The sequence below is a fragment of the Lissotriton helveticus genome, chromosome 9 (genome assembly GCF_964261635.1).
Source record: "Lissotriton helveticus chromosome 9, aLisHel1.1, whole genome shotgun sequence".
NCBI lineage: Eukaryota > Metazoa > Chordata > Amphibia > Caudata > Salamandridae > Lissotriton > Lissotriton helveticus.
Genome location: NC_136070.1, coordinates 394,977,873 through 394,996,099, shown reverse-complemented (window position 1 = coordinate 394,996,099; position 18,227 = coordinate 394,977,873). Strand labels below are relative to the sequence as shown.

The following is an 18,227-nucleotide window of genomic DNA, read 5'->3' as shown; positions in this document are numbered from 1 at the left end:
GAGATAGTCCTCGTCAGGTATTCAGACCGCACAGCTGAAGAAGCCAATTCTCCCGACCCCAGCAGGCCATCTAACCGCACATGCAACTCGTGCATGCCAGAGAAATGGGAGTAGTCCCGGGTATGCGGGTGTTGGGCCCGCCAGATGTCTGTTAGTCCCCACTTAGTCTGCCAGTCCATCCTGCCCTTGGCCACCCGATGGGTCGGGGAGTCCAGGAGGGGAGGATGGGATCTATCCAGGTTAACGTCGACCACCGAGTTGAAGTCACCCCCTAATAGGACGGGTCCCGATAGGTATCGGGCCAGGGAGCACGATAGCGCAGTCAGAAAGGCGAGCTGGTCCGTGTTAGGCGCGTAAATGCAGCAAATGTTCACATCACTCCCCCCTAACTTTCTCGCTAGTGCTACGTATCTCCCCTCTGGGTCCACTGTGTGACTATCTACTTGTAAGGGCACCCCAACTCTTGTCCATATTAGCGCGCCTCTAGCATAAGCTGAATACGTGGTGTTGTACACCTGCCCCCGCCATCTACGCTGTAGCGCTAGTCCCTCAGATTTGGTAAGGTGTGTTTCCTGCAGTAGTGCAATCTGTATGCCTCTGCGCACCAGATAAGCGTGGACTTTGTCGTCTGGACATGGAGTGCAGACCCCGCACATTCCAAGTGATGCATTTCAGAATAGAGAGATCAGCCATTGTCCCATGTCGTGTCTTCCTGTCTCTCCAAACACACCACGAGCATGGGCAAGCACTCAGTTAAATCCCTACCGATGATGAGTTCCCCCCACATCAACAATAAAAACTTTCAAACATGAATCCCTCTCCACCCCCCCCCCAGAACAGGTTCCAAATAGTGCCATCCAGTTCCCATCCAAACTGTACCCTCAAAAAAAAAACCCTCGTACTAACCTGACGGTAGCCACTGCAGGTGTGCCTTAAGGGCAATATGGGGGGCGAGCGTCGATGGGGGGTCCCCGCACTGCGATGCCACAATGCGATTGAGCCCTATGACATCAGGGCCTAAGTAGGGAATGCCGCAACCCTCCACACAGTCAGTTATCTAACAGTTGCCCTTATGAATCCCATCTCTCCCATGCATTCATCCCCCCCCCCCCCCGATCAGAGCCGGCTCACCCGAAAGCTTCATTGTTCATCGAGCAGGCCCTCCGCCGTCTCCGGGGTGACCACTGGGAGCCTCACGCTATCTGATTCAGACCCCTCCGTGTCCGAGTGGCCCCCACTCTCTCCAGGCTCCGAGTGTGCAGTCCCACGGTCTCCCTGGGGGCCAGAAATAGAAGAGACCATCTCCAGCGCACCCCGCCGCTCCGCCTCAGTTTCCACCGTCGAGGGTCGAGTAGTCCTGCCTCTGCGATGTCGGAACCTCTTAGTTTTCCGCTGCAGAATGTCCTCCACCGTGGATTGGGAGGAGGTTCCAAAACCATCCTTGCCAGCTCTGTACATTTCAAGCCAACTACACGCATCGTCTGGGGTGTCAAAGAACTTGGTCGAATCGTCCAGGATGATGCGGAGTCGTGCCGGAAAAAGTAGGGAGTATTGGATGCCCTCAGCACGTAGTTCTCGTTTAATAGCCAGGAAGGAGGACCGACGTCTCTGCGTCTCGTAAGTATAGTCCGGGAAAATGTTCACACGGCTGTTCTCCACCTGATAAGGACCCTTCTGCCTGGCGGCCTGTAGTAGGAAGTCTCTGTCGCGGAAATGGAGCAGCCGCGCCACCACTGGTCGGGGGGGGTCGGCCCTGTAACGGCGGTTTGGCCGGCACTCTGTGCGCTCGTTCCAGGGTATAGAAGGGGGACAGCCCCTCTGGCGCCACCGCTGTTCGTAGCCAATCTTCCAGAAACGCCACCATGTCCACACCTTCCATTTTTTCTGGAAGGCCTACTATTCGAATGTTGTTTCTCCGATTGCGCCCCTCCGAATCCTCCGCACGCTTCTCTAGGGCTTCTATTCGGGACAGGGCGCCTTCACCGTGGCATCCAAAGTTTTCTGCGCCGGTTCCAGGTGTCGCACTGAACTCTCCACCTCCTTCCCCCTGTCCGAGAGCTTACCGTGGTCCGCTCTAAGCAAACCCAAGCCCGTCGCAACCTGAGCAATGTCTTCTCGGAGGGCCGATCTAGTCTCAGTGATCGCCAGCAGGATTTTGTCGAGTTGCTCTTGAATGTGTGGGCCCCCTGGTCCGTCCGAGTGTAGGCGCTCCTCGTTGTCAGGCGGCTCCACGTCAGAGGCGGTCTGGGCGCCACCTTTAGGTCCCCTTGGCTTACCCATGGCGTTCAGGGTCTCCGGGAGGGACCCAGCAGGATCGGGGGGATGGTCGAGCCGAGGATCCTCGCCGATGTGGCGCGGCCGCAGGGAAAAGCCTCGCTCCTCGGTCTCCCACTCTGCGGCTACCAGCAGGCCTCTGAGGAGAACGGGCCCCTGGTGGGTGGTCGAGAGGAGTGTTCGTCGATAGGTCGGGCCGGGTCCTCAAGGCAGAGTGCAACGGCGAGCTCCGCTTGCGGACCGCGACGGAGGCGGTCCAATTGCCCCTCTCTTCCTCAGTGCGCTGGGCCGATTAAGTCCTCAGCCCCAGTTTCAGGGGTAGGGGGGATCCTGGATTGGCGTGGGCAAAGCTCGGGGATCGGTGTGTCCCCAGGGAGCCCCCGGCCCCCACTTCATCAGCCCGAGCTCCGTCTGATGCCCGCGGCGCTGCGCACTGTGTTCCTGTAACAGGGGGTGGTGGAGGCGCTCCAAGGTTCTCCTCCACGTCTCGGTCCGCCTACTTAACAAGCCAGGAGCTAGAGCGGCAGGCGGCCGCGGCAAACTCCGTGCGGCGAGGAACGGCCCGCTTCTCCCCTCCCCCACGTAGCTCCTCGGCAATGATTAGTGGCAGCGGTCTGGGGCACTCCGCGTCCAGCTGCCGGGCGTCTCCTGGCCCCCTGGGGTTGTTAGGTGGCAGTCCTCTCGGTTTTCCCCCCCTCTATGGAGAAAGGATCGTCCGTCTCGTTGGGGGTGCTGGGGGCGCAGGTCGCGTCCGGGTCCTCGGCCGGCCGCAAAGTGTTAATGACGGAGCGGGCGCCATCTTGGTTTCCGCCTCGCAGTCCTCTCGATCCCTTCGTTCTCCGTCCCGCGGACCGCCACGGACCCTCAGCTTCGTCAAATGGTGCACGGGCCACAGGGGTCTCCTTTGCGGGGTCGGGATTCCCTGGGCGCCCCCGGAACAGGATAAATGATGGCTCGATCGCGGAGCCGAATCACTAGGCGACCTCCGCCATCGGCACTCAAGCCACGCCTCCTAGGTGAATACAACTCTTGACTCACATAACGCTCAATGCTGTTTCACACCAACTTTCCACACACAGAAATAGCGCAACAAAGGATTTTAAAGGAAACATTATCTGACATTTATAGGGAAGACACCAGAGTTTCTTAACACACATTACTAAACATTCCTGTGTTGACTTAAAAGCGAAAACATAGGTTGTCATTAGTAATAGTATTGCAGATTTTAGTTACTTCTTTTTTCACCACTTTACACCGTCCTTTGCGAAGTTGAAGTTACTTTAGAGTCAACGCATCGCCTGTTTACCCACTAGATGCTTGAAAAGAGAAGTATAACTTACCTGAAACCCTGGGTTTGTAGCTTGTGTTATAGAGTCACATCTTACTCTCCCGCTCCCCGGGACTAGATGGACGAAGCAGATACACTTCTGTAGGCACACATATTCATATAATGACGAGGAACAAATTACTACAATCGGAGTTTGAGACTGTGCTTTGTGTTCTGATGGGAACCTGTTCACAAGTCAGTCCAATTTCACTTTCAATCAAAAACCAATACTTAACCCCTTCCATGCTCATGACGAGCTCAGCTCGTCATGCAGTACACTGCTTGTGTGCTCATGACAAGCTGAGCTCGTCATGAACAATGGGACTCTGGGATCTGCAGCACAGAGGATGAATTGCTGTAGCATTCATGTGGTTAAAAGCCGAATTGTAATATTTTAAACACAACAATAGATGGCAGGGGAGTTGCATTAAATTGCCTTCTTCAGCATAGTCTGTCTTGTCTACTTATCCTCCTTTTGCTGACTTACTTTGCTTGTATTAGTATGTCACGACACTGCCATTCAGTGTTGCAGCACTTGCCCATATTTAACTTTCCATTAAGGCTATGGTAATTTTTAGCAGGAGATGCACCAGTAACATGTAGCTAAATGCTGCATGTGGGCTTTAGTGTTTAGTTAATCCACGCACAGATGAATTACGTGTATAGCTCCAGAGAACACAATTGAGTCCTAGCTAGACTGCACTTCTAAAGCCACAATAGTAAGATCTGCCACAATAGTAAGATCTGGCAGGAGAAAGTGCTTTACCATGTAGGAAACCTACGGTTCGAGACATGTGGGCTGCTGAATTCATATCTGTGCATAGATCACCGCCTAGTGTTGGGTCCGGAATATTGCACTTTGTTGTCTTGGAAGAGTCTTCGAAGTATCACGAGATAGGTGACTGCTCCCCTGGACTACATTGCGCATGGGCATCTTCTTCATCCTCAGATTGTTTTTTTCCGCCATTGTGTTCAGATGCAAACTCCTCTACTCCAACTCGGAATCGAAAACAAAACTTTTCTAAAGGCCAAAAGGCCTTCGACTTCGTCGGTATTGTTCTCGTTCGGTACCTTTCTACTCGATCCAAACTTCCATCTCGAATCGGTCGTCGACGCGGGCCGTTGGGCCTTTTCGACGCCACGTGAGCCGACCGTCGAAGGAAAGAAGCCCGTTTAAAAGATGCCCACAATGCCACTCCAAGTTACCACATACTGACAAACACTCAGTATGCAACACGTGCCTTTCCCCAGACCATAGGGAAGAAACCTGCCCGGCCTGCGCCCAGTTTCGATCCCCAAAAACTATACGAAACCGACGGGCTGCTAGGCAAGAAATGCAGCGACAGGCACCGGAACCGGACAACATCTTCGATGATGACCAAGATCTACAGGACGCACCAGACTCGGACCTCGAAATCGTCACCGTCGAGGACTACTCCGACTCGGACAATGAAATCCCATCGGGGCAAAATCGCGAGTACACTACCCCCGACACCAACTAGCCCGTTACCAAAGGCTCCGGTCGAGGCATCGCCAAAAGGCCTTAGCCAAGATCATAATAAACTTTCGCCAGCCCCGCCTTCCAGCTCGGCTCCGAAATCGAAACCGAAACCTTCAGAAACAACGGGGCCCAGTACCATCGCCCCAAAGAAGGTTCCAGAGCCAAAGAAGGTCACCGACCCGAAGGGCGTCGATCCAAAAAAGGCCGCACAGCCAAAGAGCGTCGAGCCAAAAAAGACTGTTGACCCCACAAAGGCCGTTCAGCCAAAAACCGTCGGCCCCAAAAGACTGGTCGACCCGAACAAAGGCACACAGCCAAAGGGCGCCGAACCCAAAAAGGTCGCCGACCCGAACAAGCCTGCTGTTCCGAAAAACGTCGACCCGGCAACCGGTGCCGTACCGAAACCAGTATCGAAGCCGGACAAGCCCATCGACCCGAAGATAACGGCTCCTAAAACACCAGTCAATCCAAAAAAGAACATCGACTCGGTGAAAGACACTCATCCAAAGAAGTCTACAGAGCATAAAAAATGTGTCAAACCGAAAGTTCCGGCCGACCCGAAACCACTCGCCGACCCGAAATCCGGGCCCGAGCCGAAAAAGTCCAACAAAACTCCAAAAGTTGTCGAAAAACCAAGTGTTACTGAGCCGAAAAAGCCTAACACTAAACCCAGGACTGTAGAGGAAGAATTATTCCACCCAGATCCATCAGACGACCAAGCTAAAATATATATTAACCCAGACACTGGTAAAGTTACCATCCTGCATAGGAAAAAGAGGCCTTTGGACTTTGTACCAGATACACCTATTCCACTGAAGAAAAAGGACTTTGGGACTTCTCCCTCAAGACCCTTCATCCCTTTTCAACCTATCATGCCTACCACACCTTTTGCTCCTTCCTCACCTTCTCACCACGGGGACGATGAGGGAGACATAGGTTATGAGCCACAGCCTCAATAAGATTTCCCACAAGATCCTAACCAAGAGGAACCTTGGGAAGAGCCAACAGACCCTTATGACACCCATCCCATCCCTGATATATCCACTTATCCTACTAAGCCGTCACCTACAGACGACACAGTAGTCTTCAACCAACTCATAAACAGGGCAGCACAATTCCATAATGTAGACATGCATAGTGACCCTGTGGAGGAAGACTTCCTGTTTGACACATACACTACTGCAGAAAAGAGTGTCAAGATGCTTCCAATGCTGAAGGGAGTTCTAAAACATGCGCCTGACATATTTAAGGATACAGCCAGGGCACGGGTAATCAATCCCAGAATCGAAAAAAAGTATAGGCCAGCTCCCACAGACCCTACTTGCATCAAGGGCCAGTTGCCACTAGACTCTCTGTTGGTTGCTAACGCACGAAAAAGAGCCAACTCTCAGACTACAGGGGAAGCACCTCCCCCTGACAGAGTCCAAAATTCTAGAGGCATCAGGCAAAGGGGTAGCTGCACAAGCCTCCAACTCATGGAGGATTGCTAACACACAAGCCCTACTGGCTCGCTACGACAGGGCGATCTATGATCAGCTCGAAAGCCTTATGCAACACCTACCTGAGCCTTTTAAAGCACAAGCCAATGACCTCATCCAAGAGGGAAAGTTCATATCAAACGCCTCCATCAAATGTGCGCTCAACGCTGCTGACACCGCAGCCAGGTCAATTAATACTAGCGTACTGCTACGCAGACATGCATGGCTGCGTATTTCTGGTTTTAAGAATGAGGTGCAGTCCACCATTCTTCACCAACGTGTCAATCCAGATTTTCTATTTGGCCCTGCGGTCGACACCATATTGGACAAAATAAAAAAGGACACAGAAACCGCAAAATCTATGGGTGCTTTGCAATTTCAGCAACATAGGGGCTCCTTTTGACACTCCTCATACAGAGCAAACACACAAGGGAATGCTTCGCAAACATCTGCCTCATACAAAAGTAACACGCAAGGTTCCTTCAATAAGAACACATCCAGGGGAGGTTACAGAGGTAACAGTAATAAGGGAAGAGGGCGTGGAGGCAATAACACCAGAGCCTCCACTGCCACAAAACAGTGACTTCATTACGCTGCCGCCAGACCACTTAACACCAGTCGGAGGCAGATTACAGCAGTTCCTACCTGTCCGGCATGCAATTACCACAGACAGGTGGGTAAGAGAAGTTATCCAGTCTGATTATTGCGTAGAACTGACTTCTACGCCACCAAACATACCACCCAGACATCGTTCTATGTCCACAGAACACATCACCCTGCTACAACAAGAGGTGAAATGCATGCTGTAAAAGGGGGCCATAGAGCAGGTCCCTTTCTACCAACAGGGGACAGGAGTATACTCCCTATACTTCCTTATTCCAAAGAAGGACGGTTCCCTCAGACCAATATTGGACCTCAGACCCCTAAATCAATACATACTGTCGGAGCACTTCCACATGATCACACTACAACAAGTGCTCCCCTTGCTACAGCAAGGAGACTTCCTAGCAACACTAGACCTCAAGGATGCGTACTTCCATATACCCATCCATCCAGCCCACAGAAAATACCTAAGGTTCACAATAGAAGGTCAACACTACCAATTCAAGGGTTTGCCCTTCTGGGTTACCACGGCTCCAAGAGTGTTTACAAAATGCTTAGCGACAGTGGCGGCACATCTCAGGAGGCAACACGTCCATGTGTACCCTTACCTGGAAGATTGGCTAATACAAGCAAAATCGTACCAAGAGTGTGCAGCACACACGTCACAAACAATACAGTTGCTACACAGCCTAGGCTTTTCAATCAACTACACAAAATCGCATCTGCAACCATCCCACGTACAGCAATACCTGGGAGCCACTATAAATACCTCAGTGGCAAAAGCATATCCAAACTCAGCAAGGATAGCCAGCATGCAGATACTCATTCGCAAATTCCTGCCACAACACTCCTTGCCAGCTGAAGTCTTCATGCAGCTCATAGGCATGATGGCCTCCTGCATATTCATTGTCCCCCATGCCAGACTCCAAATGCGCCCATTGCAGAAATGCCTAGCACGGCAATGGAACCAGGCTCGTGGACAACTAAAAGACCTAGTGTTGGTAGACAGTCGCACTCACAACTCTTTGCAGTGGTGGAACCCACAAAACTTTTCCAAGGGGCAACTGTTCCAAGAGCCGGTTCCACAACTAGTACTAACAGCGGACGCATCACTGACAGGCTGGGGAGCCCATCTCCTTCAATACACGGTACAAGGGCTCTGGACAAACAAACAGAAACAGCTGCATATCAACCAACTAGAGTTGCTAGCAATATTCCTAGCCCTGAAGGCTTTCCAGAAATACCTGTACAACAAGACGGTGTTGATCCGAACGGACAACATGACCGCAATGTACTGTATCCAAAAACAGGGGGGCGCACTCTCCACAGCTGTCCCATCTGGCACAGAGCATATGGAAATGGGCGATTCCCAAAAACATTTTTCTCCTCGTAGAACACCTCCCGGGGAAGGACAATCAGATTGCCAACCTGCTCAGCAGGCACAGCCAACAAATACACGAATGGGAGATTCACCCCCAAGTCCTCCAGCCCTTCTTCGAAGAGTGGGGTCACCCAGAGGTAGACCCGTTTGCCACAAAAGAAAACTCCAAATGCCGGTACTTTGCCGCCAGGTTCCCACATCCGTTGTCACTGGGCAATGCAATATGGATGAACTGGTCAGGCAGATTTGCGTACGCTTTTCCCCCAGCACCGCTGATCCCGCTGGTGGCACGCAAACTGCGACAACACTCACTCACACTAATCCTAGTTGCTCCCACGTGGGCGAGACAACCATGGTACACAACGTTCCTAGAACTTTCAGTAGTTCCTCATAAAAGACTGTGCCTTGCTCCCCATCTTCTAACCCAGAACCATGGAGAAATAAGACACCCAGATCCCAATCAAATGAACCTAGCGATCTGGCGTCTGAAATCTTAGAGTTCGGATACCTTAACTTGCCCCCAGACTGCATGAACATCATTAGGGAGGCAAGACGACCAACCACACGAGCGTGCTACGCAGCTAAATGGAAAATATTAGTTATTTACCGAAACAATAACCAAATCAATCCATTAGACGCTTCCATACAAAACATTATATGTTGCCTGCTGCATTTACACACAAGTAACTTAGCATACTCTTCTATACGACTACACCTTGCTGCTATAGCAGCATACCTTCAAAACAGGCAACACCTTTCACTGTTTAGAGTACCAGCAATCAAAGCCTTCATGGAAGGTTTAAAAAGGGTGATCCCTCCACGACACCCCCCTTCCCCAGTCTGGAATCTAAATATCGTGCTTACCAGACTCATGGGACCGCCTTTCGAACCTTTACACTCATGCGAACTACCATTCTTAACGTGGAAGGTGGCATTCTTAGTTGCCATTACCTCACTCAGAAGAGTGTGCGAATTACAGGCACTAACAATTCAAGAACCTTTCATGCAAGTACATGTTAACAGGGTGGTTCTTAGAACAAACCCCAAATTCATGCCTAAAGTTGTATCCAATTTCCATATCAATCAAGCAATTGAACTGCCAGTATTGTTTCAGAACCCACAGTCAGTAGCTAAGAGAGCCCTACACACACTAGATGTAAAAAGAGCTCTACTTTATTATGTGGACAGGACTAAATCATTTAGGAAAACAAAACAACTATTTGTTGCAACTGTAAAAGTGTATCTCAACCTGTGAATCTGTGACCTTGTGACCTCAGCCCTTTTTCTTTATCCTGCTGCAGGAAAATGATATGACTTGGGACTGGGGTTTGGTGAGGAATCCATCATAGTGGCAAAATATATGTGTAGGCTATGAAATCTGACATTTTCCCCGCTCTGAGCTTTTGGGGGGGGGGGGGGGAGCTTGTTGATAACATGTCTGACTTCTAGCGACCCTTATTGGCTTTAGCATCCTGCCTTGCTCCAATTGAAAACAACATAAGTAATATCCCAAGGAAAAAAAATTAGATCTGTGTAACCTAGGCTTACCCGGTCCCATTCCGTCGTCGTTGGCCTGAAATCAAGCCTAGATCCAACTATACAATGAACATTAACTTTTATTGATGATTTGCTATTTCTTGGAGCTTTTTGCCTTCAACTCTAAATATCCATGCCACTTAAATAATATCTTTTTACACCTTTTGTGCCATTCTGTCTGTTACTTTTTTTTCTGAATTGTTGTGGTAATTTTGTTGTGTTGTATTCTCAACCTTTATTTAGTTTGGTGCTGCCTAATTTTGGCACGTGTTAATCTCGGGAATGCCTCTGGCTGGTCATTAACCCCCAAGAGTTAAGCAGAGTTTCTCATTGAATTGTATTGTGACTTACCAGATTGTGTTTATTATGTTAGTCGGGGATATTCACTCTCCATTGCATAGCATGTGATTCTACAGTATAAACTGCAAGCATAATAGCAGGTAAGTATTATTTTCCACGTGAAGAGCGTGTTTAATGACTTTGCTTTTAACCAGAAAGTAGTACTCTTCCACTTTTCCCCTGCATTCCAAATAAATTGTTGACCTTTTCTCATTTACAGAGTGTAGTAACCCAACGTCCACTCCTGGAAAGGAATGGGAAGAATATTTACAGATCCGAGGCCTTGTTGAGAAAATTCGCAAGAAACAAAAAGGTAAAAAATATGCTAGGAGTACATCAGCTGGCCTTAAACTTGTCATTTACAATACACAACCTTGAGGTTGATCTTAAAAGAATATTAAGAATATCGAATCAATGAATGATTAAAGCTCTTGAGTGGTTAGGTGTCTGCGCACCCGAGGGCTACTTTTTCTGCGATATTCACAAAAAACTTGTACGGTTCTTGGAAGGGCACTTCCCGTGTAATTTGTGTCTTTTTCGAATATTGTTGTAATACATGTCATAAGGGCATACAGGGTACCTCTTTACATGACGTGTATAGGTTTAACAGTAGAGGAGTCATGGTGCTAAAAATGAATGGAAAAAAATGAACAATAACACTAATATAAATCCTTCTTAATGGGTGCACTGCCATTGGCCACATGTATGGTTGGTGTTATGCTCTAGGAACGTAATTATGCCACATGAATGCAATTTTGCTTTCCTTTTGCTTAGCAAAGCTTTGAAAATCAGAATATAGTGGCTGAAGCGCATCTTCGGCTATATAACTTGGTGATTGGAAGAATTAGTGTCTTATCATTTATGAACCACGCTCTTGAATATTTATGGGCTAGGTTTATAAATGATGCACTCGTCGATTCAGCGGACAGTATTGCAAACAGTGCGCCTTTGTTTTTCTTGTCAGGATAAAATGTAACCTAGATTTACGCTGGCTGCTCTGTTTGTATCACATCACACTTACAGGGACTCGTAGGTATACCTTTCTACCAGATGAACATCAGCCCACTAGCATTTGGTAGGCTGAGAGAGGCAAAGAGCATATTAACAAGGTGGATGCAATGCCTAACTTTTTTTTAATAACAGTTTTTATTGGCTTTTCATCAAGTTACACAATACCGGCAATATTCTGATTGCATTATGCAAAAACATATAATAATTTTTTCCGTTTACACAATTCAGCATAGCATGTAGATATCAACGTCTGCTATTTTGTATAACAACACATTTGCAAGTATTGGATGATGAATCTTTGGGTGATCTCTAGACTTCTCGTGGTTTGAACTCTCTCCCCCAGCAACCACAGACATCAAATGACAATAGTAGTCCTTCCTCTCCTCCCTTTACTCCTTAACACACATCCATTATATCTTCAATATTTCAAGTTCCTCCCATCATGGGCTTGCTTCAGGATCAGACAGATCTTGTGGAGGTTCACATAGGTTTCCCCGATATTCGTTCCATTTCCCCCAGATTTTGGACCATTTTTGGGACAGCCCCTATGTACATATACAGCTCTTTCTGCCACCATCGCTGCATCCATATCATTCCCCCATTGTGTGCTCGAGGGTATCAGTCCGGAACCCCACCTCCTAGCAATGTTCCGCTTTGCAAGGGCCAGGCCCAGCGTCGCCCAGGTCTGTAACCCTCGATTCAGATCCGTAGGTGACCAGATATTTAATAGACAACACCTGGGTTCTGAGTGCAGCTCTACACCACTGGCCCCAGAGATTTCCGACAGAACATCAGCCCAATACGTTTGTATTCTGGGACAATCCCATAGTATATGAAAGTATGTTCCCAGGGACCCGCAACCCCGCAGGCAGTTAGGCTCTGGGATGTGACCTAGCTTGTGCAGTAGCGTGCGGGATCTGTGCAATATCTTTAATTGTATGAGTTTTAGCCAAGACGGTATGGAGGCCTCTCTCGCCGATGCTAGTGCGTACAACCAGTCTTCGTCATCTATGTCTCCTAGTTCCACCTCCCACATGCTACGGAGAACCACAGTGGGGTCCGGGAGATTGTTCACCAGCTTGAGGTACGTGAGTGATATCGCTTTCTTTTCAAGGTGGTCAGTGAGGATTCTATCCTCCAGGGGGGAGGATTCGGCAAGTGTCGTACCTAGTGGAATGGCCCCTTGCACAGCATGTTTGATTTGGGCGTATCGATACTGCTTGGTATCCGCCATTCCGTACTTCTCTTGCAGAGCTGGGAATGTGATGATCTCACCCCGTCTATTTTGGAGATACCAATGAGGTCCCATTGCCTGAACCCCTTAGTATTTGCCAAGGTACCCAGGCGACGTGTGTCCCAGAGCGGGGTGGCCAGCGTGAGCACTCCCTCCCATCCCAGGGCCCTCTGTGCCATATGCCAAATCTTAACTGTGTGGGCCGTAGGGCCTGTGAATGTATGGCGCCGTTTGTTCGTATAAAGAGCCCTCAACAGCTGGTCTGGGGGAAGTATAGTCCTATCAAGGCTGTAGGCTGGATCATGTTGTGGAGCATGTAACCACTGGTTAACTACCATTAGTTGTGCAGCCCAGTAATACAGTTTAATACTTGGCAGGGCGATCCCCCCGTCGTACCAACTGCCGATTAGTTTGGAGTGCGCTATGCGGGCTGGTTTTCCGTCCCATAATAGTGAGGAGATTTCTGCATCTATTGACTTAAAATAGGTGAGAGGGACCGGAAATGGGGTGTTTTGCAACACATAGAGGAACCTTAGGAGTGAAAGCATCTTAAATAGCGCTGCCCTTCCCAACAGTGTCAGTGCGAGGGAGCGCCAGTGTGTTACATCTGATTTTAGCTTCTGTAGAGGTTTCAGTAAGTTTTCTTCCACAAAAATCGATTCCTGTGGGTGACATATATTCCAAGGTATCTAAACCCTCTGGTCACAGTTTGTAGGGTACAGGCAGGAGGCAGCGTGGGTATTCTTCCATGTAATACATATAAAAGCGATTTGGCCCAGTTAATCGTGTATCCTGACACTTCCCCGTAGGTCTTGAGTACGGCCATCAGGGCTGCCAGGGATGAGGTAGGGGACATTAAATATATCAATACGTCATCGGCGTAGAGGGAGATGCGATCTTCCCATCCCGCCTCCCATGTGATCCCACGGATCATAGGTTCCGTGCGAATTTTCACCGCCAGTGGTTCTAATATGAGTGTGAATAGGAGTGGGGATAATGGGCAGCCCTGCCTTGTTCCGCGACCTAGTGTGATTGTACGCGAGGTATGGCCATTGGCAACCACTTGTGCCAGGGGTGCTGTATAGAGTAGTTTAATCCAACCACAAAATTTGGGGCCAAAGCCCATCTTTCTAAGTACCGCGAAAAGGATTGGCCACTCCACCTGGTCGAACGCCATTGTCGCGTCTAGGGATAGAATGGCCGCGTCTTCACGTAGCATTGGAGTGCGGTGCAGTACCCCATTAAGGCGTCGCAGGTTAAGGGACGTGTTTCGCCCGGGCATAAAGCCCGATTGGTCCGGGTGTACCAATGTTGTGAGGTGTGGCTGCAATCGCAGTGCCAATAGTTTCGCCCAAACTTTCGCATCTGCGTTCATTAGCGAGATCGGCCGATACGAGGACGTTTGGTCAGGCGGTTTGCCCGGTTTGTGAACCGTGACGATGGTGGCCAATCGCTGGTCAGTCGTAAGTGTGCCCTGTGCTAAACATTCATTATACATGGGAAGCATATATGGGATGATCTGTCGCGTCATTGTTTTATATAGTTCCACAAGTAAGCCATTCGGTCCCATTGCCTTGCCCATATGCAAGGCTGCTAGGGCCTTCCCCAATTCGTCTCCTGTTAAGTCGCCTTCAAGAGCTTGTGCATCTTCCTGTGATAGTGGTAAGGGGTACGTCTAGGAGGAAGTGCATGCTAACCTCTTCTGTCACCCTGCCTCGTGCAGTGTATACATTTTCATAATAGGTGGCCAGTTCCTCCACTATCCTTGGGGGAGAAGTTGTGTGTGTGCCATCCGGGAGTGTTAATTTGGCTATCCACCTATCTGCTCTGTCCTTCCTTTCAAGCCATGCGAGCATTTTCCCTGTCTGGTCTCCTAATTCGTAGACCCTATGTAGAGTGTCAGTGAGTCTAGTTTTTGCCATTTCCTGTGCATATGCTCTATATTCGTGGGATGCTAGGGCTAGTGTTTGCGCCTTGTCCTCCGAGGGATCTGAGGCGTGGGCCAATTCTGCAGTCCGGACTGCCTTTTCCAGCGACTCAATGGTTGCCCTCTCGTCTTTCTTGTGTCTAGTGATAGTGGAGATAGCTTGTCCCCTAATCACTGTCTTGTACGCCTCCCAGAGGATGGACGACGAGTCCAGAGATGCCACGTTTTCGTCAAAGTATTGTGTGGTTGAAGTGTTCAATGCTTTCGCAATTGTATGGTTTTTTAAATAACCAGGATAGACTGGGTATATTCTTTGTCGTCTAGTGGGTCGTACTATGTAGGTGAGTTGAACTGGGGAGTGGTCGGATATCCCCCTCGGCAGGTGTTCGAAGGCCGTTATCCTTTCAGGAGGGATCGCTAGTGTCAACATATAGTCTATCCGGGAGAAACTATTATGGGCTCCCGAGTGAAATGTGTAGTGGCGGTCATTTGGATGTTTAAGTCTCCACATATCTACCAGTCCTAAAGCGTCCGGAAAGTCTTTAAACATTTGGTTAGGTCTGGTAGCCTCTCGAGGAGGCTGCCGATCTATCGCCGTGTTCAGTACTGCATTGAAGTCGCCCCCCATGATTAGTTCCCCTTCTGGGAGTTCGAGTAGTGGTTTCCCCAGGTCTTGGAAGGCCCCTTGGTGTAGTGCGGGGGGGATATATACCGATAGTATATTGTAGGTCCGGTCCGCCCCTCTCATTGACAAGTGACCGCAGCAAAGTGCCCTTGGTCATCAGTCCATGTGTGTTTGATCATCAGTGGAGAGCTTTTTTGGACAAGCATGCCACCCCCGCAGGAGCCAGAGGAGAACTCTGCGTGTGTGACCATTTTGAAACCCCAACGGTTCAGAGCCTTACAGGCCGCTCCTACCAGGTGTGTTTCTTGTAATAGAACCAATGTGGGAGCTTTTTAAAAAAAATATTGGAGGACCAGCCTCTGTTTGATTTTTTTTGTCCTAGCACGTTTACATTCCATGATATAATAGTCATTGGAGGGGAGATCAATGGTTGCAATTGGGGTCAAGTGCCGAGAGATCGTGGTCTACCATAGTATCTGGCATGTAAGTGTATCAGTATTACCGAGTTCTGCACCCGGGCCGAAGCCCGGTACCTGCTAGCGTCTGGAGTGTACTCCAGGGCGTCTACCAATCGCCCCATAGGGTGGGTGCAGTGTCTGACAGAGAGTAACAGGCGTCTCGTTAAGACTCGCCTCATTCGAGGCAACATGCCTGATTGTGTTGATAGGAACCAGAGTGCGTGGTGTGTGCATATATGAAAAGCCAGCCAATTCAGGAACCGGTAACAATAACAAAAATAAAATCAACTTAGTACGTGTAAATCCCTTACCCCCCACCCTGCCTCCCTGCCCGGTGGATAAAAACCTTTCCACCTCCCCAACTGAGCAGAGTGCTTACAGTCCCAACTCATGAATATTGTCCGTGGGGGTGAGACTTCTGTGTCCTCTGTTGAACCCCCCCCCCTCTGATAATGTCCATGCAGTGCTGTTTGCGATCAAGAGTCCTACCTGCAGGAGTTCCTTTCTTGCTTGACCGGAGTCTTACCATGTCCAGCCATCCATGACTGTCAGTTAGTAGTCTCTTCGCTTCCCATGTGCCTGACTTATCTCGACTTCTGTACAGGGAGTAAGTTAATGTCTTAGTCCAATAAACAAGTACCAAGGTGACGGGTACTAGTCTCAGCGTCCATAGTGCGACGACCCGTGTCTATTCGTTCTCGTTGGTTTCCTGAGGGCTTCTATTTCCGTTGTTCCGTTGCTGGTCGTGATTCCTGGGTCCTCTCGTCGGTCTCCATCCTTCTAGCCAGTCCTGGGCTTCCCGCGGTGATTTGAAGAACCATGTCTTTCCTTCCAATTCGACTCGGACCCTCGCTGGAAAACTCATAGAGTACTTGAGTTCCAGAGCTCGTAGTTCCTTTTTTACATCTGTGAAGCCTCTTCGTTGCTGAGCTACGGCCGCCGTATAATCTGGATAGAAATTAATTTCAGAGTTATCGATTTTTAGCGACGAGCGTGTGCGAGCTGCTTGCAAAATAGCGTCCCGGTCTCTGAAGTTAAAGATGCGGGCTAAGATGGGCCGCGGTGGAGCCCCTGGTTTCGGCTTCCCTCCGGGTACTCGGTGGGCTCGTTCCACCGAGAAATATTTCGACAGCCCTTCGGGTTGGAGCTGATTATGTATGAGGTCTTCAATGTATAAGTCCAGGGGCGGCCGCCTTCAGATTCTGGTACACCGATCAGGTGTTCATTATTTCGTCTCGAGCGACCTTCCTGATCGTCAAGCCTAGCCCTCAGCGTGGCATTATCGTCTACCAGCCTTTGGACTCTATGCTGTAGGTCTGATGTGTTTCCCACGAGCTCAGAAGTTGTCTTCTCCACCTCCACGAGACGATCCGACATTTTTGCAAGGTCTGCTCTAATCAGGGAGACATCCGTAGATATTGCGCCCATGGAGGATTGCATCGTTTTTAGTGCTGCCATGACGTCATGGAGGGTGATCTTATCGGCGTTATTCATATCGCCCGTGGGCTGGGGCGGGGACCGCGACGGCTCTCCTCTTACAGTGACCGGCGGGTCTTTGTGGTAAACAAATTTGTCCAATTTCGAGGCCTCTTGGCCCCCTGCCACTCATTATGGAGGCCGCAGGATATATTACGTAGCCTGGTTTGCTCAGAGTATTGTCACAAAAACACTGTAGCAGAGCGTCAGCCCCTCCAATCTCTGGGATAGCAGGTCGGATTGCACGTGGTCTGTGCAAGAGTGCGGCTTCTGCCCCCTGATTAGTGATGGCTAGGCCGCTGCGTCAATGGCCTGTAGTGCGGCAGCAATGGCAATATCACTTTACATGCCCCTTAGTGCAGAGTCCGTGCGTTGCGATGGCCAACGCGTGTGCGGGATGTCGGTATGCCGAGGAGTCACCGCGGCTCGTTAATGGGCCGGACTCTACTGGCTTACGTAGGCAGCGCGCTTCCCTTCCTCACCTTCGCGGCATCCTCAGTCCCCGGAGGCCGCCCTTGTCACAGGTGTGTTGCCCGCCGCATATTCCTCTCTGCATGGGTGGACGGCCAGGGTTTAGCGGGACGTCTGTCTATGCTCTCAGATATTCCGTGAGCGCTGCCGTCGTTCGCCTTCAAGACGCGTATTGCGCGCCAGAGTCTGCTACAGTGCGTGAGTCCCGCTGGGCTTGCCACTCATGATAGTCACTGGCTCCTGGCGCCAAAACAGGCCGCAGTCCTTGCCACGGCGTAGCTTCTCGGTTGGACCACGTACAGGGACACGGTGGGATTATCGTGCACCGGAAGGTCCGCCGCTGCTAGTTCTGCAGTGTAGCAACTGCGGTGATACAGGATATATGATCGGATCGGTGGAGGAGGGCTCTTCAGTCACAGAGCTCCTTCAGACTGCGGCCATCTTGGCTGGTCGCTAGCCACGCCAATGCCTAATTTTTAAGAGTAGGAGGAGTTAGAGGCATGGTAACAGTAGTGCTATTGATTTTTCAATCGACCTCTCTCCAAGCCTTTAGGAATGCAACATGCCCGTTTTCCAATGTAAAAAA

The 18,227-nt window shown here is 49.9% G+C and overlaps 1 protein-coding gene across 3 annotated transcripts in view; it reads left to right on the top strand.

The window, feature by feature from the left end:
- SETD3 (SET domain containing 3, actin N3(tau)-histidine methyltransferase) overlaps window positions 1–18,227 on the top strand; it is a 571,076-nt gene that overhangs the window by 185,547 nt on the left and 367,302 nt on the right. For all 3 annotated transcript variants that reach the window (XM_078660141.1, XM_078660139.1, XM_078660140.1), the window contains exon 3: window positions 10,660–10,752. In XM_078660141.1, the coding sequence (XP_078516267.1) occupies window positions 10,660–10,752 (93 nt within the window). The remainder of the gene's footprint in view (window positions 1–10,659; window positions 10,753–18,227) is intronic.